Source organism: Balaenoptera physalus, assembly GCF_965194825.1.
Source record: "Balaenoptera physalus genome assembly, chromosome: 2".
NCBI classification, from domain to species: Eukaryota; Metazoa; Chordata; class Mammalia; order Artiodactyla; family Balaenopteridae; genus Balaenoptera; species Balaenoptera physalus.
The window spans coordinates 162,738,211-162,758,869 of record NC_138883.1 but is presented as its reverse complement, the minus strand read 5'-3'; the positions used below and the strand labels follow the sequence as shown (position 1 = coordinate 162,758,869).

The following is a 20,659-nucleotide window of genomic DNA, read 5'->3' as shown; positions in this document are numbered from 1 at the left end:
AGATATACAGATTGCCAACAAACACATCAAAGGATGCCCAATGTCACTAATCATTAGAGAAATGCAAATCAAAACTACAATGAGGTATCACCTCACACCAGTCAGAATGGCCATCACCAAAAAATCTACAAACAATAAACGCTGGAGAGGGTGTGGAGAAAAGGGAACCCTCTTGCACTGTTGGTGGGAATGTAAATTGATACAGCCACTATGGAGAACAGTATGGAGGTTCCTTAAAAACGTAAAAGTAGAACTACCATACGACCCTGCAATCCCACTACTGGGCATATACCCTGAGAAAACCATAATTCAAAAAGAGTCATGTACCACAATGTTTATTGCAGCTCTATTTACAATAGCCAGGACATGGATCAACCTAAGTGTCCAGTGACAGATGAATGGATAAAGAAGATGTGGCACCTATATACAATGAAATATTACTCAGCCATAAAAAGACACAAAATTGAGTTATTTGTAGGGAGCTGGATGGACCTAGAGTCTGTCATACAGAGTGAAGTAAGTCAGAAAGAGAAAAACAAATACCGTATGCTAACACATATATATGGAATCTAAAAAAAAATGGTTCTGAAGAACCTAGGGGCAGGACAGGAATAAAGATGCAGACGTAGAGAATGGACTTGAGGACACGGGGAGGGGGAAGAGTAAGCTGGGACGAAGTGAGAGAATGGCATGGACATAGATACACTACCAAATGTAAAATAGCTAGCTAGTGGGAAGCAGCTGCATAGCACAGGGAGATCAGCTTGGTGCTTTGTGACCACCTAGAGGGGTGGGATAGGGAGGGTGGGAGGGAACGCAAGAGGGAGGGGTTATGGGGATATAGGTATACGTATAGGTGATTCACTTTGTTATACAGCAGAAACTAACACCACATTGTAAAGCAATTATACTCCAATAAAGATATTAAAAAAAAAAAAAGACTTAGGCCTTTATAATCCACTCTCTTTATAGCTGTTTCTTGGCCAAGAAAGAAAGAACTGTGGTCCCCGCAGCGCCTGTGTGCGGACTGAGACAGGAGGATGCCGAGGCACTCGAGGTGGCTGTGGTCCACTTGCTCTAGAAAGTTTATTCAGATGCTCTTCCAGCACTTAGAAGACATCTTCACATATGAGTTGGGCCAAGTGTGTTTATGCAAATACCCACGTTCTGACTTAGCCTTGGTTTATCAGAGAAACCCTCATTCATTATACTGAAGAGCAAAGTTTGACCCAGGCAGGGGAAATTTGACTATTTGTCAATAGTTGATGCTACATATTAAACAAACAAGCGGCTCTTTTTAGGCTTTGAACTTCTATTTTATTTCCACAGCAGCACTCACGTTCTGCACAACACAGACTCCCAAGGAAAATAAAGGGAGCCGTAGGCCAAAATGGTACTCCAGAGCTCCAGAAAATTACCGAAAGAGATGCCTAAATATAAATCGGTAGTTAAGTGAGACACTAATTGTAGGTAAAGTGATGATGGTGATAGCAGCGAACTAGGTCCCACACATCTGTGCACTTGTTAAAAAGCCTGTTGAACTCTCCCAACAACAGTCACAGGAGGCAGGTACTAATATTATCCCCGTTTTATGGACGGAGACACCCAGGTACAGGAAGACTGAGTTGTCTTAAACCCAGGCAGGTGTGTCCTTACCCTCTTGAGATCTGAGTCACTCATGACACATCTGGACCAAGTCATCTCTCGGGGGTCTTACAGCCCTGCCTTTCCACAGGAGAGCATCTATTCCAGTGGGGGGCAGGGACAGGAGTATAAAATCAGAAGATAATGCAAACGGACCACATCTGTGCTATTATATGCCAAGTAAAGGTGTGGAAAACTCCTAGAAGATCTAAGTTTTCACTTTTCTTCCACCTGTTTGGCATTTTATAGCAAAGAGCTCTTACATGGTGAGCTTATCGGTGATGGAATCCCTGTTGGTCATAAATAGCCTAAAAAAACAACAAAAAGGACCAAAAACACACAAAAACTTATGAATAGCTTTAAGGTTTCTCTCTGGGAACTAAATACAGGCAGGACTTCTGTTATCTCTGGCATATTTTTGCAATAATCAACAAGAGGTCTTCTCCCCAGAGAGCTGTATTAGGAGATGGGTTCTTTTAAACTATGGATCTATTTTCCTAGAAAAATGAGCTACTGACACCTCAAAGAAGTAGTTTTGCCCCAAATGTCTATGACAGGCCTTCTGAGATGAGCCAGGCATGGAGTCACTTAATACAGGTCTCAGCACCCGTTGTTCACATAGAATTGCAGATAGGGCAGGAGCTGGGAAAGCTGAAAGGAAGCTATTCGAAGAGAGAGGCCTGAACAGTATCTCAAGACTAATTTAAAATAATAAAAATACCATCTTCCTTTATAATCAGTTAGTACTATTTTCAAAAGAGGTTTGGGGATAATGATGTTGTCTTTTGCTAAACTGAACCCAGTTTTGACCACAGCCATTACTGGCAAGGTGACCTTTCCCTAAACCATCAGCTTTGCCCCAGGCTTCCGTGGCCTAAAAGGCATCATTTGTTCTTTTAAGTACTGGCACTTGGCCATTTTTTCTCTCTCAAATTCCACATTCACGTGTCTGTCTGGTGATGAGCTTTCCATTTTTCTCTCCTTGCTCCAAGGATGTGCCCTGTCGTATGGCAGGGTTTTTTATTAATTGACTCTCAAATGATCTTGAAGGTAGCTCATGAAATCAGATCCCAGGGCTCTCCACATGACCGTCAGCTCTTATAGCTCTGTATGAACTTTTTAACATTTTTGGAGAAAGACGTGTGTGTGTGTGTGTGTGTGTGTGTGTGTACACATGTGTGTGAACTAATTCAAGCATCCCCCAGAGACCTTGTATTCCTCAGACCCCCAGCAGCCGCAGGCTATGTTTCCCATTAAGGATTTATTTTCTGCTAAGAAGTGATCTTTCTGCCCCTGAAAGAGGTTCTATTCCCATTTATTGCCTGTTAGAAGCTCCCTGAGATTGGATTGAGCAGTGGTCTCAGAATACAGATTTCAGGGCACATTATTCATACAGAAAATAAGATCAGGGCTGAGAAAATCCAGTTTTTGTGATAGGTGAGATGGAGGGAAGATGTCATTCTTGTCTGATTCCCGACGATTCACTGAACCTGTGTCTTCACCCCTCCAGAGAACAGAGGGAACTAGTTCCTGCCCGCTCCTACCTGGTTAGAGCCTTGTGTGGGCAATGACTTGACGCTTTTGGAGTTCTTCTGTGTACTTGCCTTGGGGGCGGAAGAATGATTGGTATTATCATGATTCAGCACTTGCCAATGGCCCTATGTGAGATGGGCATTCTTGGGCTGACACGCCAATAAGAACGGATCTGAACTGTTTGAGATGCACCGAGTCACAGCCTGTTGATAAATAGGAACCCAGGAGTCACACACGGGCTGGCCTCGGGTAAGCCACGGCTGGCTCACGCTCTGTTTTTAGTTAACAGAGCTCTGCTGAAATATGGCACCAAGTACAAACCCTCTCACCCGTGGTTCATCTGAGTCACATGGAATAGCTGTACAGAGTAAGGAGGTCACACTGAGCTATGTAAAGGTATAAAACAAAACTCGAGCCCGGTGCGGGCTCCAATGGCCATACACACCCCAAAGTCACTGGCTCCCTCTGGGCAGTAATCATCCTACTGTCCCCCAGCGTTCTCACCGGGAGGCCCCGCAAGCTGCTCAGAGCTCAGCCCGCTTTCTGCTGAGCTCCCCTTCTCCCCCACACGGCGCACCCTCGGCTTGAGACAATTATGTCCACCTCACTTTCTGCAGCAGCTTGTCTCCATTTGGTTGTTTCATCCCTCCTGCCACAGCCAAGCCCTGCCTATTGACTCTGATACATCTTTCACAGAATCTCATTTTCATCCCTGTCACTGGAGTCCAAATGCCAACATACTGATTATTCTCGCTGTGACAAATACAGTGTCTCTTCAGCAATCTCTTCAGATCTCCGTCTCCTGGGAAAACAGTTCCCTCCCCTCCGAGCCTTTTCGTAATATCGCATGCTCAGATCACCACCATCCCCCCACCCATCCTTCACAAGCTCACACTGCACATTTTTCATATCTGTTCTGAAATGGCATCTTTGCCCAAGTTCAGCCTCACTGGTTTCCTGCCTGTGTGTGTGTGTCTCTGGGAAGGCCCTTGGTCCATGGGACAACTCCTTCTGCCCCTGTAGGCTGTTGCCAGGCTTAATTTTAGCACTCTACCAATTACAGTAAGTTCTGTAATCAGATCAAAGCATTGGTCCCTGCTTGCTGGCCAGAATGGGGATGATTCCTCCTGACATAGCAAACAACCTCAAGAATTTCTTCTGAGTCAGCTGTGGGGCGCTCAGGCATGCGAAATCACAGGGCAAGTTCATACGTTCAAACATAATGATAGGATCATTTGACATGAAACTCATGCTCATGTACTGGCTGCCTTGTCAGCTGGGCTGAAGGACACACTTCTGCAGAGATGCCTCTTCGGAGAGTGTCACACTTAGGCCATCTCAAAACACCCCAACTTGGGCCAATGTGGCCTTTGTCCTAGGAGTTAGTTTGGTGTCCTTTTGATGAAGAAGCCCAGAATGCCTGGTCAGTCCCTGCCATCTGTGACCACAGGGATGTCTTCCTTAAGCTTTTGGATTGAAAAACAGTCAAATGAATATTTCTATCAATATTTGATCAATTTTTGATAAATTATCAAAATTATCAATAAGAAATTATCAAATAAATTATCAACCTTACTTCTTTCTGTTTTATATATGCCCACTAAACTCTTTAGCAAGGAAATGATTCCTGGTTTGTAGAATCTTTTTATTGGCCTATTTTGCTATTAAAAAATGGTTGAGAAGACGTCTCCTCGACTCTTCCCAATGGCGTTTGGGAGAGTAATGTGTGCACACAGCCAACTCCTGACTGTTTTCTCTGAGTATCTCTGGTATCCCAGGAATTTAAACGTTAGGGATGTTGACAGGCGGGCTGACATTCCCCATCTGAAGTCTGGAAGGAGATCAGTCCTGTGAAACAGATAGGCTGATCCTGAAATAAAGTTCCTTGGCGTATGAGTAAGGGAAAATCTCAGAAGCCAAGTATTATCAGGTAACAGAGGTGACTGCAGGGCCCACTGTGAGCAGTTAAAAAAATCAGAGAAGTTCCTATATATGTGAAATCTATTTCATTTCAAAAATTGAGTACAATTTTTAAAATAAAACAAATAAACCAGGGCTTCCCTGGTGGCACAGTGGTTAAGAATCCGCCTGCCAATGCAGGGGACACGGGTTCGAGCCCTGGTCGGGGAAGATCCTACATGCCACAGAGCAAGTAAGCCCGTGCGCCACAACTACTGAAGCCCACGTGCCTAGAGCCCGTGCTCCGCAAGAAGAGAAGCCACCACAATGAGAAGCCGTTCACCGCAACGAAGAGTAGCCCCCGCTCACCGCAACTAGAGAAAGCCCGCGTGCAGCAACGAAGACCCAACACAGCCAAAACATAAATAAATAAAAATCAAGCAATCAATCAATCAGAGAAGTTGGCTTTTGTTCTTTTTTTCACATTCCCTTCCTTTATCATGTAGAAATGTAGGGGAAACAGATCATTTGCTCTTCTTCCTTCCACCCTACTTGCTTCATATTTTATTAATAATCTTCCTATATATTATTACAAAAATATTCTAATCACCAAGTTAATTAAAATTTGATTCAAGTCATAAGAATTATGAAATACACAAAATTAAAAGGTCTGAGAAGACAAGGAACACTTGAGTTTCAGCACTTTGCACAATGCCAGCATGTAGTAGGTACTCACTAAACACTTTCATAAAGGGATGAATGAAGGAATTGAAGAAACCTACTTCACAAGTTTGGGTTAAGAATTAAATGAGATGACTATTCCTGGCACAGAGTAGGTATTCAATACTTTCTCTTTTCCTTCCCCCACAAAATAGCTAGAAGAATCTCCCTCTATTCCAGACCACCACTCAGTTTTCACAAATATCAGGTCAAGGATGTTCAGTTCATTACTTGACTGGTCCACCAAGAATATCCAGGTCAGCAGGCAAAGCCCAATATGCTCATGAGGAGAGGTGGAACTCAGATTATAAAATCAGATACTGCCCCACATTGCCTCAGCTCTAGAACCCCCTGGATGGTCTCAGCAAATACCTCCTCATAGAAAGGTGTGTTCAAGAGAATCTCTCCCCTGAACAGTGAGTAGTCAAGGCTGAGTCCTGCTGTGTCCCTGCCTGTTGCTGCCTTTGGCCAGAGAGAAGTCTGAAGAAGGAATCCAGTTCTTATTTACTTGGTCAGCCACAAGAGCTGAGCAACAGAGGGACGGTGAGTAATTCTAGATTGCACTACACTTTTTATTTTAACGGTAAGCGGAGATCTTCCTGAGATGATCTGAGTATAATCCTTACCTAAGATATGGCAACAAACTTTGGACCTCTTGAGTTCTTTCCTTCCCTAGAAATCTTTGAACAATTTGTAAATACTCATATATTTACCTAAAAGAAGAAAATCCTGTGTGGAAGGGCTCACTTCATTCCTCCACAGAGAAGCTTTCTCAGATGCTAGGACTCACATTATTACCTAGCATGCGTGAGTACAGTCTGGCTGAAGAAAACCATGGTTGAATAAACTTACACATCAAACTCCTTAGAACAATTCCTACCAAACACTTAACATTTTTCTCAAATAAAATAGCAATACCAACTGTACATTTTATTTAAGTAAATGTTTGGAAGTTCATTAAAAAGTAAACATGGAAGATCAGAATTTTTTATTGTAACCTTGGACCAGTATTTGTACTAAAGAATTAAAGAGAAATGGAACCATTATGTAATAATTTTATATCTTTCATGTAAAGTTTCAACTTTGGTTTTTTATTTAAACTTTCATTGGTGGATTAAAATTGTCATCCATATTTACTTGTATGTGCATAATTCATTTTATATACACATATGTGTACATTCCTAACTGAAACTTTGTTGTCAAATTCAAGTATCATTATAAACTTATGTAATGTCCCTCTATAAGAGCCTCTTCTAACACCAACTGCTATATTGTGATTCATTTCTGGCAACAACCACCAGGAGTTAGCACAGACCCACAAGTAAAGGCACAGTGCACAGATGACTGCCCTCACTTCAGGTGCCAGCCTGCAGCAGTATCCCCAAGCCACCTGCACTTTTGTCCAACTGGCTCCAGATCCAGGGCGTTTCCATGACCTGTTAGGTTTGATAGTTCACTAGAATAGCACTCAGAAGTCAGAAAAGCTCTATCGTTTTATTATAAAGCACACGTATCAGGACCAGCTAAATGAAGACACTCACGGGGAAAGATCTGACAGGATCTTGAACACAGAGTTTCCGTGCCCTTTCCTTGTGGAACTGGGTGTATCACCCTCCTGGTACATTGATGTATCACCAACCAGGAAGCTCAGTAGGGTCCAGAGTTTTTATTAAGGTTTCATTACATAGGCATGTAACTCAATCTCTATCCCTACTTCCCTCCCTGGAGGTCAGGCTACCCCAAAACCCCAACTCTCTCTCATCACATGGTTGGTCTTTTTGTGACCAGTCCTCACCCTCAACCATCTCATTAGCATGAACTCAGGGAACCAAGGGAGTCATGAATAACAAAGACACTCCTATCTCTTGAGAAATTCCAAGGGTGTCAGGAACCCAGGATAAAGACCAGACTAATTCTTTATTATAGTATAGAGCCCAGTGACACAAAACCAAACGGGGTCAGGTGAAGCAATTCTATACACACCCAGCCTATTTTGGCCCAGGTACGTGGCTTTCTCAGGGATGTCTTAGGGTGTCAACTTTAGAGCATCTACAAGGATAATGTGACTCACTTATCTTTCCAGCTATCCTTCATAATTGTTGATTCCCTCAGCTACAACTTTATATTTTACATTATGTGATTAAGACCTCTAAGAAGCTACAGGAGAAACCTGGCAGCCATCACCATGACCAAGTAACCCAAGTTAACATCACCAGGCATGGGACCATGGACACCACGTGTCTCTTCATATGATGCACTAAGAAGGAGATAACTTCACTTTTGTAGTATTACCACCAAAAATTCATAACTTGAACCTATTCATAAGGAAACATGACATAAACATACACTGAGAGGTGGTTTACAAAATAACTGGCCTGTACTCTTCGAAAATGGCAAGGTCATGAAAACAAAGACAGAGTGAGGGATGGTTCCAGAAAAAGGAGACTAAAGAGACATGACAGCTAAGTGGAATTCACTACTCTGAGTTGGATCCAGGACAGAGAAAAAGGTAGACATTATCAGGTCAATTGATATAATTTGTATATGGACGGTGGATCCAATAGTATGATTACACCAATGCTATATTTCCTAGTTTTGATAACTGTGTTGTGTACAAGGAGGGGCACATGTAAGAGACTTTACTCGTTCTTAGAAAACATATGCTGACATATTTAGGACTCGCTGTGACGTGTCTGTCCTTCACTCTCAGAAGATCCCTCCTGAGAGATGGAACAGGGCGAGGGTCATAAATGACAAAGCAAATGGGGTAAAATGTGAGCAATAAGTGATACTCTTGGTAAAGGGTGTATAGAAGGTCTTTGGACCATATTTGCAACTTTTCATTAAGTTACAAATTATGTCAAAATAAAAAGCTTTTTTAAAGAATCCATGTGTGAAGAGGGAGGAAATGCGTAATGTTGCAAAGAAAATACTCATAACTAACCGGCTTTAAAGAAACACGGAAAGAGGTGCTGTGATTTTGGTGCCTGCTTCTTGTACTAAATTTAGAGATCTTGGTAAAAAGATGTTCTCATTGATTATTATTATTCTTAAGATTATTTGAAAACATTTTTTCAACTTAAATCTCTGTTTCCCCCATTCTTACTGAATGGGGAATTTTTTTCCTTTTTCTCCTTTTTTTTTTTTTTTGCATTTAGCATGTGCTGAGTTCTGTGCTTTTCACTGCAGGAAACCCAGCTTTGAACAAAGCATGCTCCCTACCCAGTGAGCTTACAGTTTTATAGGGCAGACAGGCCCTCTCATACTCAACTGTTTACATGTGATAAGAATTGAAACCTTAAAGTGATACAAAGTGCTATAAGAGCACACAAGTCTGAGGTCCTGCTGAGTTTTGAGATGAGAAGAATTGGTCAGGGGAGGAGAAGGTAGAAAGCCATCCCCAGGCATCTGGTCTCCCCACCCCTGGGCAGCACTGATGAAACCTATCACTACCCCTTACTACAAAGGAACGTTCACATCATTTCCTCAATATTTCTTCCAGAACCAGGTGTCAATGACTTAAAGTTGAAAGGAAGTTTCATAATCATTTCCTCTTCTACTTTTCCTCCTATGCTCTCTTCTTCTCTTAGTCCCCGGCATCTTGGCAGGGGTGAATTTGTGCCTAATTATTCAATCAACAACCAGTGGGCAAGAATTGGAATTTAACTTTGACCTCTGATGAGCCTGGGTAGCACAATCCAGGTTTCAGTTTGGCCAGAATCATAAGCAAAGATAAGCAAATCCTGGCTCAGGTAAGAATGAAATTTGGTTAATGACCTTTTGATGGAATGGACAGAAGGTGATTCTTGACTGGTTTGGTTGCAGAAATTTTCACACACTACACGTGAATACCATCTGCTATCTTTCCTTGTACCTAAACAGAGAAACTGGAAATGAACTGAGAAATCAGAGATGGTCAGAATAATTCTTGATGTATAATGTTTAACGTTATAAAAATCTGACCCATAGAAAAATGTTGCATTAGTTCTATCATTTCGATAGGAGACTCCAAATGGATTCCTGTAATATATAGTTTACAAATCTTCTCTAATCTTCACACTTCCTCTCTTTTAGAAACCACAGAGAAGCAAAAAATGTCAGTGACATATCCAAAGAGCCCCTGTTCATTCGGTTCTAAGAGCTTGGGGGGAGTCCACACATTTTTCAATAGTAGGTGAGACCATTAGAAATCATGGCACCTCTATATGATTTTTTTCACACCCCTATAGATAGCTCTGACCAACTGAAAAAAATAGAAAAGAAGTAGAAATAGCACCTTTATTTTGTCAAGATGGATGAAATCAGACTCCTCCTTGCATTTGGTACTATCATGACAAAAGGAACAATTTCAGCTTCACTGTACAGTAGAAAGATTTATGGCTGGAAAGCATTCTTCCCTCCCTTGAGCAAGAACATTTGGAATTATTAACAAAAATGCTGTGACTGACTATTTCTTGGCTGGAATTTTTTATAATACTATTGGCATGGTCCAATCAACTGGAAAAAAAAAGTTTGGTTTAATTATATATATGTAAATAAAGATATTGATATAGTGAGACAGAGAGGGAGAAAATCTTTTTATAATTTAACTCATGACTTTTGGGCTTTACATGCACATGATTAGTTTTTGCCATCATATGCTTGGAGCAATTAAAAATGACAATTTCTCATCTTAAGTATTTGCAAAGCTCCAGTTTAGTTCAGGGCACTTGGAAGTCGTATACTTACCGTCCTCCAAGAAAGATCTCTAAAGTTAATATCAGCAGTGTGACTCTGTTTATTTGTAGTTAGGATAACCAGGAAATTGAGGTGAGATATTAATCACATCCTTTCAACACATGGCAAATTCAGTTATAGTGTAGTCAAACATTCGAGAGATTAAGCAGGCTAGTTGTCCTAAATATGTTCTTTTTCATGGGAGGCTTCAAAGGATATTCATGATCTGGACTTGGAACCCCCTTTTTACTGTCCTGCCTTTCTCTTTATTTAAAGCCAAATGGGAAAGCAAGATGGAGGAAGGTAAGAACATTAATCCACTTTAGAGGTCCTGCAAGCAATGGATGAAATCATTTAGCAAAAAATAAAGTCTTTGGGGGCATATCAGAGGTGCTAATATGACTAAGAACTTGGGCCTCTGGGTTTACATTCCCATCTAAACCCACATGTAGATCCCCAGCTTCCTGTTGCCTCTAGGCTTGGACCACCTGGTTCCCGTGTCTCAGCTTGGATGCCTTGCCATCCCACCCCAGCACCGGGTCCCCTCCCTCCTCGCATTCAGAGTTTAATGAGTCCTTCTCATTATTCCGGACATTAGCCATTGATTTACTTTGCCCAAACTTCATCTTGGATTTAAATGTTTTCTTTATCCCCCTTTTTGTTTTTCTCATCGCTTAATGCTTGACCTTTTCAAGACCCCGTATAAAAAGACATATCACCTCCAATACTTGAACCTTCTTGGTTTACTCCCTTGCAAACAACTTCACAGTTCCTGTCTTTTTGGCTCGGCTTCAGCTATAATTATTTACTTGTCAGTGTTTTCCTTCTCTGTTACCTTTTTTTTTTTAATTTATTAAAAAAAATTTTTTTTGAGTATAATCAAAAAATTTTTTTTGATTTACAATATTGTGTTAGTTTCAGGTGTACAGCAAAGTGAATCAGTTATACATATACATATATCCACTCTTTTTTATATTCTTTTCCGGTATAGGTCATTACAGAGTATTGAATAGGGTTCCCTGTGCTATACAGTAGGCCTTTATTAGTTATCTATTTTATATATAGTAGTGTGTATTTTCCATTTATTTTTTTTTTTCTCATCTGCTGTGACCTTTAACTCTAGAACTACATTGAAAAGCATGACACACTTGGATACAGGTTGTGTGAAGAGAGATGCTTCACAGAAAATTGCCCTGCGTGATGAGACCTTCAGCCTCCATGTTTGCTCTTCCCAATGGGCTGTTTTGAAAGAGGCATCTTGTTTCTACCATTTTACCTGACTTGATTTGTTTATTTTCCGTCCAAAACCAGAAAGTTGGTTAGACACACACTAAAGAGAAATTGTATAAGTTATTAGAATGAAAAAAACCAAAGTTTTGTGTTTTTTTACAAAGTAGTGAAAAATATAAGTAACAACATAATAAACCATAAACTGAAGACCATTGAAAAGTGATTTCTCTTATTAGGCAAATCATTACTGCTTATTCCTGTTAAAATAACTCTTTGGGTCCCTACTTGAGCCATACTCTATGGGACAGCCAAATGGAGAACTTTTTCTCCCCCCTCTCAAGCTGAGAGCAACAAGAATGCATTTTGTTAGTAGAACTTGTTGTAAATCACTGCCAAAGGGAGAAACTTTTTGGAAGTTTGTCACGGTAAATCAATGTATTTGTCATGGGTTAAAGAATGGCAGAAGATATGTGGAAACCTGATGCTGATCGCTTGGTTACAAATGACTTGCAGATGTTAAAATGTGTTTCCCAATTAAAAAGAATAAGACAAAATGCCAGGCTGCCTGGCAAGAAGGGGCCAGACACCTGCCTAAAAACAATGAGAATCAAAATAAGCGGCAACCACCGCGATAGTCCTGAAACTTCCTTCCTAAAGGCTAATAATAGCCCCTTCCATATTCTTTCTTCATGTGAACTACAGATTCCTAGACTAAATACATATCCAGTGTATCCTGGTAATTTCTCAGCACAGATGAGATGTACTTAGTTTTGCAACTTTGGTGACATTGTGCTTTATCAGGAGCCTGGTTCTAATTCCTTCATTTCTCTACCAATTGATTGTAGATCACTCCTTCGGAGTATCCTGGCAGGGCCTGGCATCAGGTTCCAAATGACTACCAGCTGCCTGCTTGCTCTTCATGTTCATCATAAAGATTCAGGAGAATTTCCATAATGTGAAATCAATTTTTATCAATTTTCATAAGTGATAAACCCTTTGGTTCTCTTACCAGTTTGAGATAGAGATCAGCTCTTAAGTCAGATCATTTCTCAAAACAGATCAAGCAAATTCCTAGCAGGCATTCTAGCCTGAGATGAAGGAGGTACAGGTCACCCACTGCAAAAAACAAGTTTGTTTTTCAGGCCAAGAGGCAAATACTCAGTTACCTTCTAGAATAGTCAGACCTCACTGAGACCCAACTTTCACCATTTATAGGCAAGTCTGATGAATGGATTAAAGGATTTGCAGACTCTGGGAGCACATACAGGCGAGAAAACGGATTATGAAAGCCCACAAGGATTCATCAAACATTCTGAACTTCTTATTTTATTATAAATGGCATAAAGACATCATTGTATCATGGTTAAGATACACTGTAGTTAGACTCTGTGGATATGTAATTTTCATTCAAAGACTAAAACAAAGAATCCTTTTCAAAGTCCTTTTAAAATAAGTTTAGGAAAATATCAAATCAGGAAGCTCTCCAGATAAGGAGACAATAAGCATTACTTTTAAAAGAAATCATTTTTCCCTCCATAAATAGTGGGAAATGTTGTTTCTTTGTTCACATACATATATCTTATTTGTGCTTTGGGAGGATTTTAATTTCCAGTAGCAATTGGTGTGGGGACTTTTGGAGTTTGGCTTAATGTTTATTCTCGAAAGATTTGTTTTGGTTAACTGCATTTAAACCTATTTAAAAGGTATAATTAAAATAGGATGTTGAGGCCAAACATTTTTAGAGTCTGTTGCTTTGGCAGTTTAATTTTATGCAAAAAAAACCTCCCAAAAAACAATGAAGCCCACTTAAATGAACACCTGCTCAAAGAATAGCCCTGTAGAAAAGATCATATCTGAAATCAAACAAATATAAATTTTAAAAAGCCACATGATGAAATGATACATCATTACTCTTGGTATGCCTATAATGAAATAATGAATATTTATACAATACAATGATGAAACAGAATATAGATAACCACGTGGTCATTTTTACTTCCAGTCTCAATTAATCACAATCATTCTTAGTAATTTTCAGATGAAAATATAAACAGATATAAAAGCCATTAAAATGAAGATACTCATAAATGTATTCATATTCTTGCGTGGCACACAAGGCATAATAAAAGTGCACATGCAAATATCAAACTAGCAACTGAAAATTTTTCAGAGATTTGCCTTATTAAAATAATCTTCATTTCCAACAAAGTTCAACCAAAGGGTAAGCTGTCTATTTTCTTTGTATATCATTCTTATGGAATTTTGTGTCATTTACTTTTGTAAATTCGAAAATTCAGAAAAGATAAGGTTTTTCTGGATATTACTTAGCTACAGTCCCTCCACTTCCATTCTCTAATAGCTATTCAAAACATTTTCACTTTAAGATTACCCTATTTTAAATAAATGCTGGAGAGGGTGTGGGGAAAAGGGAACCCTCTTGCACTGTTGGTGGGAATGTAGATTGATACAGCCACTATGGAGAACAGTATGGAGGTTCCTTAAAAAACTAAAAATAGAACTACCATATGACCCAGCAATCCCACTACGGGCATATACCCTGAGAAAACCGTAATTCAAAAAGAGTCATGTACCACAATGTTCACTGCAGCTCTATTTATAATAGCCAGGACATGGAAGCAACCTAAGTGTCCATCGACAGGTGAATGGATAAAGAAGATATGGCACATATATGCAATGGAATATTACTCAGCCATAAAAAGAAACAAAACTGAGTTATTGGTAGTGAGGTGGATGGACCTAGAGTCTGTCATACAGAGTGAAGTAATTCAGAAAGAGAAAAACAAATACTGTATGCTAACACATATATATAGAATCTAAAAAAAAAAAAAAATGGTTTTGAAGAACCTAGGAGCAGGACAGGAATAAAGATGCAGACATAGGGAATGGACTTGAGGACACAGGGAGGGGGAAGGGTAAGCTGGGACGAAGTGAGAGAGTGGCATGGACATATATACACTACCAAATGTAAAATAGATAGCTAGTGGGAAGCAGCCACATAGCACAGGGAGATCAGCTCGGTGCTTTGTGACCACCTAGAGGGGTGGGAAAGGGAGGGTGGGAGGGAGACGCAAAAGGGAGGAGATATGGGGATGTATGTATATGTATAGCTGATTCACTTCGTTATAAAGCAGAAACTAGTACACTATTGTAAAGCAATTATACTCCAATAAAGATGCTAAAAAAAAACTACCCTATTTTACATTATATTTACATAAGATAAGGCTATAAATTACATTTAGGACACTGAGATAAGATTTTGGTTTCTCCTTAAGTATAATGATCAGATCATACTTCAAACATTTCTCCAAACAGAATCAAAATTCTTTGGACAGAGTCCATGCATGAAAATTAATATTTACTTCATTACAGAATTTTTTTCTGATGTAGAACATGTAAGCAAAATCACTCTTTGTAGCACTTGACTCCTTTTTTTTTTTTTAATTGCTCTTTATTTGTAAACTAAAATTAATGTTATTAAAAAACCACACGAAAACTTCCAGTTTACTTTATCAAAAGAACACTGCCCATCATTTGGGTGTACCTAAAATCCCACTTGACTCATTCTGTATTTAATTATTCATAGAAGAATCCTGAGTTGGCATCTGGGATGGCATTTGAGTTGGCATCTACCATCATATGAAAACTCTGGAAGCTTTCTGACCAGCATTTTCAGGAGTCCTATCAACTAGGATTTCTACAGACTAACACAGTTGGGAAACGTGCTCTCAGAACATGTTTACAGCCTTAAAGAGCTGGCAGGATTCCTGAGGTGGTTTACAGAGACAACATCCCAATCTTACAGAAGAGGAAGTCTTGATAAGATATTGACATTAGAGGAATAAGGAGCAAAACAGGCTTTTCCTGTGATTAGTACAATGGAAACATATGACAACTCTATTTTTATTTATTCCATTTTATTAACAAAGGCTTTAAAAGCTTTTGTGTACTCTAATTCCCCTAGAAAAACTAGGAGACTTGTAAGAATTTCTATTAGGTTTTATAAACGCTAAACTGGAAGTTCACTCAGGTCTCGGGGGTCCACTCATGTTTAAAAGGTTCCCATGAACTAGAACTGCAGCCCCTGAGATGTGCACGAACCCTGGTGGCCACATTTTCACAGGAAAACACCAAGCAGAAGGAAGGGCAGCTTGAGAGCCGTAGGCAATTGCTTCTCATGTAAGCTGTGCAATTCCTTGCCGCCTAGAAGGAAGCAAATTTGCCTGGCGAAGAAGGGGCTCGCTCCCGCAAAGTAGAAGAAAATGACAGAGGAAACCCATAAACCGCAAACAGCAATGCCTTGTTTTTGGCTCCTTGTCCCACTCCTGGTGCCGTGATGCATCCTCTTTCCAGTTACTAACAACTAATCCTGGCCAAGGTGCTAACAAATGTTCAAGCCCTGACCTCTCTCCAACCTTCTTTTTTTGTTTGTTTCCTTGTTTATTACTTGTTTATTAAACTGAGGTATAATTGACATGTAACATTATATTTGTTTCATGTGCATAACATAATGATTCGATATCTATATACATTGCAAAATGATCACCACGAAAAGTCTAGTTAATATTCATCACCATACGTAGTTACGATTTTTGGGGAACTTTTTTTTTTTTTAAATGTGACGTATTTTTTTTTTTAATTTTATTTATCTATTTATTTATTTATTTATGGCTGTGTTGGGTCTTCGTTTCTGTGCGAGGGCTTTTCTCTCTAGTTGCGGCAAGTGGGGGCCACTCTTCATCGCGGTGCGCGGGCCTCTCACTATCGCGGCCTCTCTTGTTGCGGAGCACAGGCTCCAGACGCGCAAGCTCAGTAGGTGTGGCTCACGGGCCTAGTTGCTCCGTGGCATGTGGGATCTTCCCAGACCAGGGCTCGAACCTGTGTCCCCTGCATTGGCAGGCAGATTCTCAACCACTGCGCCACCAGGGGAGCCCTGGGGAACTTTTAAGATCTACTCTTTTAGCAACTTTCAAATACGCAATACAGTGTTGTTAACTGTGGTCACCATGCTGTATGTTACATCCCCATAACTTATTTATTTTATAACTGGAAGTTTGTACCTTTCGACCCCCTTCACCCATTTTGCCCCCTCCTTACCCTCCATTTCCTCTGGCAACCACCAGTCTGCTCTCTGTATCTGTGAGGCTGGTTTTTGTTTTTGTTTTAAATTCCACATGTAAGTGAGATCACATAGTATTTGTCTTTCTTGGTCTGGCTTATCTCACTCAGCATAATGCCCTTGTGGTCCATCCGTGTCATTGCAAGTGGAAAGATTTCATTCTTTTTTCAGGGCTGAATAATACCTCATTGTATTTATACACCACATTTTCTTTATCCATTCATCCATTGATGGACACTTAGGTTGTTTCTGTGTCTAGGCTGTTACAAACAATGCTGCAACAAACACGGTGAATGTATCTTTTCAAATTAGTGTTTTCATTTTCTTCCGATAAATACCCAGAAGTGGGATTGCTGGATCATATGGTGGCTCTATTTTTAACTTTTTGAGGAACCTCCATGCTTTTTCCCATTGTGGCTACACTGGTTTATTGTAGCCTTTGTGTACAAAATTGTCATCACAGCTCAAGGCAGTGAATTAATAACAACAATAACAGTACGTGTGGAGTAGCTGCTATGGGTCAGGGTCTTCACACACTCCCTTGCTTAAACCTCATGATAACCCTACTGAATAGGAATTATTCTCAAATGTTCCAAATGAAGGTTTCGAGAGGTAAGGAATTTGTCCGAGGTTACACCTCTCATAAGTGGCACATCTATAGGTCAGATGCCAAATCCAATGCTCATGCCTCTTCATCATGCTGCTTAGTGATGAACTTTCAGAATATGTGAAAGGAGATGGGGGAGACATTGTTTTATACAGGGGTTCTCCTAGTCAACCGCTATTCCCGTCACACAGATGAGAGCCTACGCATGTGTTTGACTCCAAGGCCAGATTTCTTCCAAGTGTTGCTCAAGCTGTTTTATATTGCTTTACCTAATCCAAGTATAGTCTCTTAAACCATACATGACCTAGATTACATCCTAGATAAAAACAACTTTATAAATCATCACTAGATTAGGGTGAGAGTTTAGGTTACTCAAGTGGCCCCAAACAGGGGATTTATTTCATGTTTGGGATCAATTTGGTAATGCAGGGAATTGCTGCATGACGACAGTCTCTGATTCCTCTGGCCTGGATTGGCTACGACCAGGGAAGCCTGTTAAGGCTTTTCCCCACACAGTATAGTGTAGGAGAGACTGCCCATGGGAGATGAGTTTTGTCTCATTTTCTAGTTTCTTGCTTTCAGGGCACTGGATGAGCCTCTGTTCCCCTGTCTATTCTATCTCACTTCCCCACCGCAGCCTTCATTTTGTGTATGGTACTTGCTGGGTCTGTAATATTCCTGTGCGGTCATTGATTCATCCATAAATATTTATTTTCTACTAAGTATTCAGCATCGTGAACACAATCAATGAGGAAGACCTAGTCCTCCCAGGTGTTCTTATCTCTTACTCCTGATCTTCTTGGTTGGTCCAGGTCTGACATAGAGCACGGTTACCCGGAACTAGCACAATGGGTCTCCACTAGTCATAATGTAACAGAGAAGAACAAACCTGACTCCATATTGGAGCTATTCCTTTAGCTCTAACCCTGTGCTCTGTTGCTTGTGCTTAGTCATGCTGGCTCTGCACCTTTTGTAAAAGAATGTTCCCTATACCCTGAAATATGCAGGAGAGCCCATACCCAAGGCTCTGACCTTTAAAGGTTTAATACTTTTCCGTTCATATGGAGATAAAAAGTTGCAGAGTAGAGAATATCCTTCGTCTTGTTAGAGGTTTACAGGAACATGTGACCAGACCTATGTTGACAGCTGCAAGAATGAAGGATTCCAGCATCAAGAAGTTCACGACAACCAGCCACACCCTCTCCCCTTTCAGTATAAAAGAAGCCTGCATTCTAACTCAGGCAAGATGGTTCTTTGGGACATTAGTTCACCATCTTCTCTGTCTGCCAGCTTTCCGAATAAAGTTGCAATGCCTTGCCCTAACACCTCGTCTCTCAGTTTATTGGCCTGTTGTGTGGTGAGAGGTATGAGCTTGGACTAGATAACAATAAGCATGGATGAAGTTGATAAAGGGTTAGTGTTATTTCCAGAGCTGCAAAAAGTGCTGCAGGAAGTACTAATTTCCCTGTTGCCAGAAGGGCCTGCATCTCTTGAACAGTGTGGATTCTTCTAAGCATCTGGATTTAAAGGATTAAAGAACTTTCCTAATCTTGATAAATTGCCCCTTGGTCTTGGATATTCTATACATGGATTTGATAACATCTCTTTATCTGACAGCAGAGGGGCTTCTGATCCAGAATGGCTTCGATTCACATGGTGGATGATTTTCTCTGGAAAATGAAGAAAGGTGATCTGGTTCATTTCCTTTGATGCTTTTGAACAAGACAGATGATTATCCTGGGTGCAATGATTCGAACGTGTGGGAGGCCGTCCTTTGTAGTAGGGAGTTTCTTTCTTCCCAGGCCTTCCCTAAATGAAGTTTTATCTTACAGATCCATCTCTAATTTGAAATTCCTTGTGAATGACGTGAGTAAACCTTCGGCTCTTGAACTGTATGGTCCTCTTGGCTTCTTCAATATTGAAATGAATTCTTGAGTAAGATCTGTAGGAGGACAATTTGCATTAATTATGATCACATCTGAAATTCTTATCTTGACCATTCACTAATCTAATTATTCCCATTTTTGTATTCAACCTAAAACAGAAGGAAATGGTATAGTAGATATAAGGGTTTTCTTGGGAGGTATTTAGACCAGAAAAATGATTTTGAAATGGCATCCTCTTTCTTTTTTTGAAGTAGCGTCCTTTCTTCCAATAATATTAGAAACTAATATGTAAAAAGATCATAGGATTGTTCTTATTAAAATGGAGTACAGAGCCTTCTTCTATCTTGTCCCTGCTTTCCTTTCATCTGTCTGCTCCTCTCCCATTCCCGTGGGACTTTGAGAAGGGCCTGTATGGACATCTAGAAGTAGAGTTTGAAAATGACAAAACTAGATTATCTATCTCTACACACTCGAAGGTGTCCCATTCGAGATACATGATACATTTTTCAGTTTAGAGGTACTTAGCCCCCTACAGATGAAATGCTTTCTTTTTGTTTAATATCCTTTGCTTTATGGAATCCTCTTAACAGCCCCAAGAGTTACAAACATTACACAGGGGCTTCCCTGGTGGCACGGTGGTTGAGAGTCTGCCTGCCAATGCAGGGGACATGGGTTCGAGCCCTGGTCTGGGAAGATCCCACATGCCGCGGAGCAACTAGGCCCGTGAGCCACAACTGCTGAGCCTGCGCGTCTGGAGCCTGTGCTCCGCAACAAGAGAGGCCGCGATAGTGAGAGGCCCGCGCACCGCGATGAAGAGTGGCCCCCACTTGCCGCAACTAGAGAGAAAAGCCCTCGCACAGAAACGAAGACCCAACACAGCCATAAATAAAAATAAATAAATTAATTAATTAATTAATTAAAACAAACAAACAAACAAGGTCTATGAGGCCAGGAACCATGTCTGTCTTCCTCACCTTTGTAGTCCCAATGGCACAGAGTAGGTGCTCAATAAATGTTCGTTGAATGAATAACATTAATTAGTTTCCATTAATTTATTAAAAGTATTCATTTTATCTAGTTTTTCTAATTTGCATCACTTTATGCTTCTGTATTTTCATCTGCAAAACAGTATTTTGTCCAGAGGGGTTATTGGAGAGATTAAATGCATTTAGCACAAAGTAGGCACTTAGTTAATATTTGTCAATAAGTGAAGAATGGTGCCTTTTTAACATAAGCTAAGTGTTTGAACTTACTGAATTAGTAATTTGCTTTCTTATCTTCATAAGG

General features: G+C 40.3%; 1 protein-coding gene across 17 annotated transcripts in view; it reads right to left on the bottom strand.

Moving 5' to 3' along the window:
* The window catches only part of LOC309655013 (uncharacterized protein), a 184,741-nt gene that overhangs the window by 69,774 nt on the left and 94,308 nt on the right, over window positions 1–20,659 (bottom strand). Inside the window, exon 4 of one of the 17 annotated variants that reach the window (XM_082449897.1) lies at window positions 8,950–19,428. The exons of the other annotated variants lie outside the window; for them this stretch is intronic. Within the exon in view, the coding sequence (XP_082306023.1) occupies window positions 19,399–19,428 (30 nt within the window). The 3' untranslated portion in view covers window positions 8,950–19,398. Of the gene's footprint in view, window positions 1–8,949; window positions 19,429–20,659 lie in introns of those variants that run through there. 17 annotated transcript variants of the gene reach the window in all.